General features: G+C 39.4%; 1 protein-coding gene across 2 annotated transcripts in view; it reads left to right on the top strand.

Annotated features, from left to right (window-relative positions):
• Window positions 1-9,384, top strand: part of waca (WW domain containing adaptor with coiled-coil a) — a 34,597-nt gene that overhangs the window by 22,753 nt on the left and 2,460 nt on the right. The window contains exons 7-10 of one of the 2 annotated variants that reach the window (XM_014018828.1): window positions 1,102-1,356; window positions 6,733-6,855; window positions 6,976-7,124; window positions 7,412-7,542. In XM_014018828.1, the coding sequence (XP_013874282.1) occupies window positions 1,102-1,356; window positions 6,733-6,855; window positions 6,976-7,124; window positions 7,412-7,542 (658 nt within the window). The remainder of the gene's footprint in view (window positions 1-1,101; window positions 1,357-6,732; window positions 6,856-6,975; window positions 7,125-7,411; window positions 7,543-9,384) is intronic. The other variant, XM_014018829.1, reaches the window with a different exon arrangement.

Genomic DNA, 9,384 nt, shown 5'->3' with positions numbered 1-9,384 from the left:
ATCACCAAGAATCACAAACTCTTTTGATTTTATGCCTTTTATAATGTCAGTGAGCTGTGCTAAATAATTAGTTGAAGGCTGGAGGTTTATAAGTAACAACAACCGTTACTGAAAGGTTATTTGTAAACTTGATTTCCAATTGCAGAGATTCAGACTCAGTTGACAATTCTATTACAGAATGTGAGTATTTCTTGTGAACATAAACTGCAACACCACCTCCAAGCCTATCAGTACGGTCTCTACGATACAATGAATAATTTTCAACTGAGTTTTCAACTAAGATCCTTGAATTTGATGTTGTCCAAGGTGTGGGAACCCTGATATTTGTAATGTTTCTGTTATCTTATGATCAACACTTATCCAAACAAAAAGAAAAAAATGATACAACTGCAACATTTCATCACTGAATTTCATTAAGACATTTCTGAAGTTTAAAAATAATAATAGTGTTAACAAACGAAACGATTTTGTTAGAGCATCATCTTTCACACGTTTATACATGCCGAGGAGAACAGTTTCAGTTAGATGTTTACATACCGTAGTTTTGGTTCAAGCACCTGAATGAGCTGCTTGAAGCCTGCTGCGTTTTCCACTTCAGCGTACGAGTGCAAATCTTTGCAAACAAAAGTCGTCATGGTCTTTGTTATCTTTAAATTCTGCAGAGTCAGCTGATAATGTTAGTGATTCATTGTTTTTTGGTTTTGCCCTAGACTTGTCAGAAGCTAATGTTAGAACTGAACATCAACCGGATGTAAACACACGGCAAGCCAGGAGTGACACAAAACAAGGAAACAGGCCTCGGTCAAGACACCATGGGGAAAGATTGATCTCATGCCCAATGAATCTATTTTCCCATATTTAAATTAAATCGATCTAAGATTGAGTAAAACTTTTTTTTCAACACTCTTGTTTTTTTTATCCAGTTCGTTATGGATTTCAGTAAAAACAAATGCCGTTTCTCTTGTTTCGTATGAAATAGTTTGAAATTAAACTTTTAACCATGTAAAATAAATATATAAATGTATGGTGAAGTGAGGGACAATCTTTCTAAATTCACAGTTTCATTTGTGATGTCACCTTTTTCTCTTTCTGTAACTGTAGAGTCAGTCCAGATGGAAAAGCCTCCAGCAGCTCTTGGCACACAGTCCCAGTCCTCTTCCTCTAGTTCAGGGAGCTTGAACCCATCATCAGGCCCACCTGGATCGTCTGCTTCCACCGTGCCTGTCTCCCCAGTTCTTCAGTCCTCGACTCCTCCAATTCTCCAGGACCCCACTCTGCTTCGCCAGCTTCTCCCGGCCCTTCAGACGGCCCTGCAGCTCAACAATGCTAGTGTGGATATGTCAAAAATCAACGAAGGTAAGAAGAAAAATGGCTGCGAGGTGCACTTGGTTTGTTGCTTTTGGCCTGTTTCTGTATCTAGCTGACTGCAGTGCCTCTGGTATATTAGCACTGGTTACATACATCATACTTGAAATCATCTTAGTTCTTTATTTTTCATTGCTGGTGTTTTGGAAGAAAAAAAATGTTTTGGTMCATTTTTAATCCTTCCACATCAGCCAGACTGGTGCATATTCAGCTGATTGCAGGCACATCTGGTAGCAGGCCTGTGTTTTTGCTGAGCAAACAGTAAAATGACTGTGAAATTCTGTACAGACTGCTACTAACCTCCATCTCGTGCTTTCCACTGCCAGTGGACATTTTTGAATGAGCAGATTCACATCTGGTAGTTAAATGTATATACTCCAAAATGTCTTTGTGATCAGATGTTAGTTACACGCACTGTGTGCAGATTAGAGTTGTGCAAAACTGTGCTGTATATAATTAATTGTCAGAAAAACTGTCAAAAATTAATATTTTCCACTTTGTAATTACTCCAGTTAGGACTGTGTGATATGATTTTTGTCTGAGTCTGTGGCATGCTGTGTTGCCACTGCACATTGTGGAAAAGGTAGGTTTAAATCACAGCTTACTATTCCAGCCTGTTTAAAATGAAGAAGTTAGACTGATGTGTAGGTATAATTTAGAACACATGCTAACTGATTTAGAGTCAAACRTACAAGTGCAGTTGTCATCTATTAATCATCRTATTAGTCATAGTTGGCTAAATGCCATATTTGTGATTTTTGCCAACATCCCTCAACACTGCTGCAGAAACAGACACATCACAGTGAGGCTGAGCTGTTAATTACAATTCTTAATATGTTTAATTCTCTAACAGATATGAGATGTGGGGGATGTGAAAAAGTGAAAATGCCTATATATTGTCATAACTACATGTGCCCATATAATAACAAAATTTGATATGTCTCTATGTGGCCCTGTCATGTGTACCTAAATAAAATGATGAAGAAAATGAGTTGRTGACAGGATATTTTTCTGGCCACATTAAGTAGCAATAATTCATTACTAGAGGTGGGTGACATATATCGCAGACGATATTATCGTCCATGTTGCTTTGAAGATATGCAATTTTACATTATCGAGTATTCATACTGTCACGAAAAAACAACAAATACGGTGGTGATATAAGTCTCCATTCGCAGAATATTTGCCACAGAAACCAATCAGTGGGCAGGATTCAGTCATGTGACTGAGGTCGGTGGCAACTGAACTAAACAGCGGGCAGAAATTCAGTCTTGGACTTGCAGCAGTCAAAACCACGGGGCTTGAAGTTCTCCGTCACCACGACAGATTTTCGTAACCTTGAACATGGCCAGGACGGATTTCCGTCATCTGTAAATAGGGGGGGAGAACTCTGGTTGTTTTTTGTTGTGGTCTTGTTAAAGCCGCCCAGTCTGCTCCAAATGGGATGCTACTTTCAACAAACCAAACAAACCCCAGAGCACTTTTATCCAATGAGAGCAGAGCGGGCCAGCAGGARCGGCAGATCTCCTGAGTGAGTAAACCTCTCCTCTCCTCGCTCACTTCACTCCTGGAACTTTGGTCTCTAAAACCTAACTTTATATTAAATATTTGTGCTCAGAGTGMCATTATCCAACAGGTATGTCCAACTTTGCACATATGACCAAGCTTCTCGTGCAAAGGCTGAGCGCGACGTGCAACATTCAAACAGTTTGTTAGTTTGTCATGCTTTTGCTCTCCTATTCTACAACATTTAACAAGTTATGACGTGTTCTGCCACATGGAAAATACTACAATAACGTTAGCACCCGGTATAAACACCTCCACCTCTGACGAGAATGCACRCACTTCATGCTACCCAAAGTGCAAACCGAGCCCGAACTGAGTTGAGTGCGTGTACGCTGGGAGTCAGATTTGTTCACTGATGAGCATAAACGTTTACCCTCACCTCATTATCCTGGARACAATCACCGTGTTCTYTAGAGCAGAGGTTCCCAAACTTTTCCATGCCATGGCCCMCCAAGCAACTTTAGCTTCTGGCCGAGGACCCCCTTGCAAGTTGACGATAAAATACATCAATATATGTAAAGAAATATCAACTTTTTAGAATGTTTTTTTTTTCTCACTTTAATTCGCTATTGAATAGCTGTAAAGCCATACTTAATGTATGCTGCCTCAAACTTCCTTTTACTTGGCCAAGAGTTTTTTACACAGTGGTCCTCCATASGCTGCTGGTTGGTTCATTTAAACTTTTTGGTCACAAACTTGTCCATTGCTATGCTAGCTTCAGACTGAACAAACTCTGACTGCCACTAACCTCAGGAGAACTGCCACCTGTAGTTTCCTGGGTGGTTCTTACAAGTTTAGTTCTGAGAGCAGGAACAAACCCAGAACAACAACAAACCAGAGAGATGGGTGGTTGTAGCAAAATCAAAGACRTTTTTGTCAAAAAATAAAGACATCATGTAAATATCGAAAAACAGGACAGTAAATTTATAAATAAATAAACTCAATGAATAAATGTGCTTTAATTCCCTTTTCTGTTTTCATTAAGGCTCTATAGTAAGAAAGTCCACAGCATTTCAGTGTCAACAAAGTTATAGCTATCAGATTCTGATCACCTAACTGCATTTTTAAGTGGTTGACAAGTGTTGTTTTTTTTTGTACACCTGTCTTAAAATGTAGGCATACTGGAGCCAGGTTGGGATGTAGGTGGCTCACAGCAGTGGGCACTTAAAAATTTCCTTTATTTTCAAATCTAAAACGTAACAGATCAGAAAGATGAGCATGGCGAAAGACCTTTCATTATATTGTTATAAATTATATTTAAAACGGTAATTGAAAAACAAACAGAATTTTTTTTGTTAATATTTAACATTTTTATTTTAACTTCTTAAGCCCTACGAGGTTTTCTTGATGACTTTACTCAAAATACCATGCTGAAATGTAAYCGAGTGTATCTCAGAATTGATAAACGCCACTTGAAAATCTTAATATCAAAATAAAGCTAACTTTTGGGAGATTTCATCAGAAGTGTAAATATTAAAACAACTGCTATGGTTTTAGAGATTTTAAGGATGGAACTTTTTTTTTCCATTCTCGCCTGAATAATTTTTGCATTAGATACTACAGGGCTTAGACAATGAAACTGRAACACCTGTCATTTTAGTGTGGGAGGTTTCATGGCTAAATTKAATTGAATAGATTGTGGCCTGTTGGCCACAATCTTCATTAATTGCACATTGCACCAGTAAGATCAGAGTGTGGAGGTTCAATTAGCAGGGTAAGAGCACAGTTTTGCTCAAAATATTGCAGTGCACACAACATTATGGGTGACATACCAGAGTTCAAAAGAGGACAAATTGTTGGTGCACATCTTGCTGRTGCATCTGTGACCAAGACAGCAAGTCTTTGTGATGTATCAAGAGCCACAGAATCCAGGCTAATGTCAGCATATCACCAAGAAGGACGAAAGATATTGTCAGATTATCGATATCGGCAAATGAAAAAATGCATTGATTTTATTTAATTTTTTTGTCCGTATCGCCCAGCCGTAAATATCATCTGACTCAAAAATACTTTGGTCTAAAGAGGAGTTCATGATTGGTTCTATGACTGCATGGTGCCCAGGGGCCTCATGTACAAATACTTGAGGGTTTCCTACTGAAACTTGGCCTAGACCTAAGTCAAGGAATTAACATGTACACAAACAATGCGCTTACGGCAGCAGATAGAACTGTGATGAAAGTTTAATGTTTCTAATTTTTCAGTCTGTGAGATTATTAAGAACAGAAASTGTGAACGGGTTGTGCTTCGTACTGACAGTTAATTGAGTCTGTTACCATGGTGGGTTATCTTGTCGCTCTTTAACAGAGCCTCCGCCACTAAAAGCTCTGACTTTCAGAGTCAGATATAGGTAGTTGTGAAAAGAAAAAAATCCTTCCATAGTAATCCCTCCGGTGTGTCCAATAATAGTTTGACATCATTAACTGTTTCCCTTTTTACCCTCTTAAGTGTTGTGAACATTTAAGAACCTGTGGAAACCTGTATGCAGGCTGCCATTGGCTTGGTGCTGGTGTTATTGATACATTCAAACCTTTGATTGGAAAATATTGCATGTCACCTTTTAGTGTGCATAGACCCTCTACATGAGGCCCAGGTTCTGTGGTWCTAAAACAAGCCCATATGATCACCCCTCCACTATTGTGCTTGACAGATGGTATGAAGTGTTTGCGCTGTCATATTGTTTGGGTAAAAAACATTGCTACTTTGGTCTTATCTGTACAGAGGACATTATTCCAGAATTCTGTTTATTTATTTAGATAAAACTTTACAAACTTGTCATTTTGCCCTTTTCTTTAGTAGTGCTTTTCTCCTGCAACCTTTCCAAACAAACCAAAATGCTTTAGTCTTTTTCTAATTGTCCCATCTTGGCCTTTAATTTTTAACCTGTTAACTGAAACCTGTAGAGTCAGATGGAGCTTTTGGGCTTTTGTAATTTCTCTCAGCATTGCRGTCTGACCATAGTGTGAATTTCCTGAGACGTTCAGTTTATTTATAGACTGYCAGTTCACACCAAAAGTTTTCTCACAGCACTAAATAGATAAGGTAAGAGCAGAACATTTAAAAGTCAATATTTCTTAAAGTAATGTGATTTTCTTGCATTGCCCAAACATACCTTCTGTTTTGCATTTAATTTTTATTCCTCAATAGGTTCAGATTTAGTGTACCTGCTTTGTTTGACCTTCTTTTCTATACTGCTTGTTTYGTTCTGTTTTTGATGAATTGGTGCATAATCTTTCACAGGCATTAATTAAATGCTAAGTTTATCAGTTGTGCATCTCAGTGGTACAGTTTCATTAATCAGCCACCAGTCAGTTACTTGTTTTTATTTTCTCTCATTGAATGCAAATTTTAGATTACTTGCAAATCATGGCTTTTTTATATACATTTAGCATATTGCACATTTCTCAAAACATTTGTTTGTGTGAACAGTCMGCTTTGGATTATGTTGTTCTCACAGAAACTAATCAGAACATGAAAAGTCCTAATGTCCTCGTGACTGCAGAATAAAAAATCTAAAACATTTTAAACTGRCTTTCAGACAGTTTTATTCAAATCTGAGTCTTCATGCAAAGTGTAAGTATTTCTGACAGAAGTGTTTGTGGTTTTAAAGTAATACTGAGGTCTTGAGGGGTATTCTGGTTAGAGACTAGCTGTTCATCTGTCCATCTGTTTTCTGTACATACCTGTTCCTGTTCATGGTTTTGTGGAGCTGTTGCCTAAATGCAGCAGTCATTGAGTGAGAGGTGGGGTACACCCTGAACACAGGTCTAACAGTGTGTTTTGTTTTATTTATTTTTTCTGTAGTTCTCACAGCTGCTGTCACACAAGCTTCCTTACAGTCAATGCTCCACAAAATCCTCACAGCAGGACCATCAGCTTTCAACATCACTACTATTCTGTCTCAAGCTGCTCAGCTGTCCAACCAAGGTAAATCAAGAAGCATTTATGTGCCGAACGGTCAATGCATKGGCATTTTTTCAGTTTTCTAAAACTGAGTAGATTCCACTGGTTTCTTAAATTGTTGGGKTTTTTTCTTCCCCTCAACAGCTCAGCAATCAAATCAGTCACCGATGTCTTTAACATCAGACGCGTCGTCGCCAAGGTCCTACGTCTCTCCGAGGATCGGCACACCACAGACCAACGTTGGCTCTCTAAAGTCCCTGCTCAGCTCACAGCCTGTTCTGTCACAGTCAAAAGTAAGATGCAAAAATTCACAATCTTTGACAAGGATGCACATAGTCTTTAGTCAACATTTGGACATTTTTGTCTTGAAACAATTTTCTACAGGTTTTACGTGAACATCAATCATGGGCACCAATATGAAATAATTTAATCAACACTAGAATATTTATATTCAAGTAAATGAAACTATCCATTGCTGTATTGTTTTCTTAATATGTTTGTAGCAGTCGTGCTGGGTTGTAGTGTGTCTGTTTGTCTGAAAGTTGTGTTGATGCAGCAATCCTGACTTGTTGTGTTACAGGTGAGCACATCCGCCGTGAAGCAGTCATCACTTTCCCAACCCACGTCCCAGCAGCCCCTGTCCAGTGAGAAATCCCACAGCCATGATGCCACCACAGCCTCCCCGCGCACACTCCAGCGCCAAAGGTCAGTGCAAGTGTACACCGCACTGACCTCAGAAAGAGTTAGTAAAATAATGGGCAGAAACAGAGATGTGTGTTTCTAATCTTCTAGTTTGCAGGACTGATGGTGTACCTCACCTTTTTTTTTTTTTTTGAGGAGAATCAGATTTGCTCAGAGATTTAACAGATGTTTCTCTGGCTCTTACAGCCTACTAGACATGCAGAAATAGGGTGAGAGCGCACCTGAGGCCTTGRCAAAACTTTGATTCARATCCAGGGCAGGTGGAGGGAGAGAAGGAAGTGGAGCTTTTGGAGCGACTGATGTTGAGGGAAAGATAACAAACTTCTAGTTACGACTGCCGGTGTTTACTGGACGAGGAGGAGAGGAGTGAATCAGCGGAGCGCTGCATTATTGCTAAATAAAAATCACTTCCTGTTGGTGACTGGTTCTTGGGAATAATCTCCACTCCCAACAGTTAGCGGAGCTGGCAGTGGAGGATGTTGTAAGACTAGAGGAGGTGGAGGTGAGTAGCGATGGAAGGATTTTTGGAGCTGGTGCCAAAAGCTCAGACAACCTTCTGCATGTTTTTACACTTTGTGTGCAAAGAGGCTGCTGAATGGAAGTAGCAGAACAAAAGTTTTGTCACGTAACGTAAAAGCTGACACTGTTCATGATGCAGACTTTATAAAACCTAAAGACTGTGAAAACAGTCATGACGTTGTTCATGATACGTGACATGTTTCTGACAGGTTCATGATAACCTCCCTCAAATAAGTTGTCACTGTTGTTTCGTTTTTTTGTTGCTCTTGTTCGTAGAAAGTGAATTGTGTCTGGCAATTTTGCAGCATTAGCATCTTGTGAACGCACAGTAGTGGGAGTGGATAACTGAATGGACCTATAGGCCTCCACATACACAAATTGACAGAATTGTTGGTACCCCTCGTTTAATGAAAGAAAAACCCACAATCACAGAAATAACTAGAATCTGACAAAAATAATAAAGAAGAGGAAGAAGAAGAAAAAATGTATTATATCTGCCCCTTTTTCTCAAATAAATAGATTCACTCAAAAATAATCTTCACACCATCCATCGTTGTTTGAGCCAAGGTGGACTTAATAGGAGATGACCAAAGAGGACAMCAAATCATAAAGAAGCCAGACTGGAATTTGCCAAACTACATGTTGACAAGCCACAAAGTTTCTGGGAGTATGTCCTCTGGACAGGTGAGACAAAAACAGAACTTTTTGGCAACATCAGCTGTGTGTTCACAGAGGGGAAAATGAAGCATATGAAGAAAAGAACACTGTCCCTACTGTGAAACATGGAGGAGGCTCTGTTATGTTCTGGGGCTGCTTCGCTGCATCTGGCACAGGGGGGGGGTCTTGAATCTGTGCAGGGTACAATGAAATCTCAAGACTATTTAGGGTTTATAGAGAGAAATTTGCTGCCCAGTGTCAGAAAGCTTGGTCTCAGTCGCAGGTCATGGGTCTTGCAACAGGATAATGACACAAAACAGCTAAAAATACCCCAGAATGGCTAAGAGGAAAACACTGGACTGTTCTGAAGTGTCCCTCTATGAGCCCTGACCTAAATCTTATTGAGCATCTTTGGAAGCAGCTGAAACATGCCATCTGGAAAAGGCACCCTTCAAACCTGAGACAACTGGAGCAGTTTGCTCATGAGGAGTGGAACAAATACCTGCTGAGAGGAGCAGAAGTCTCATTGACAGCTACAGGAATCGTTTGATTGCAGTTATTGACTCAAAAGGTTGCACAACAAAATATTTAAGGGTATCATCATTTCTGTCTAAGCTTGTTTCATTAGTTTGATTTTTATTTATTTTTTATTCTGTTGAAGCATGGTTGAAAAGC

Source organism: Austrofundulus limnaeus, unplaced genomic scaffold, assembly GCF_001266775.1.
Source record: "Austrofundulus limnaeus strain Quisiro unplaced genomic scaffold, Austrofundulus_limnaeus-1.0 Scaffold203, whole genome shotgun sequence".
NCBI lineage: Eukaryota > Metazoa > Chordata > Actinopteri > Cyprinodontiformes > Rivulidae > Austrofundulus > Austrofundulus limnaeus.
This window is presented reverse-complemented; position numbering and strand designations above follow the sequence as displayed.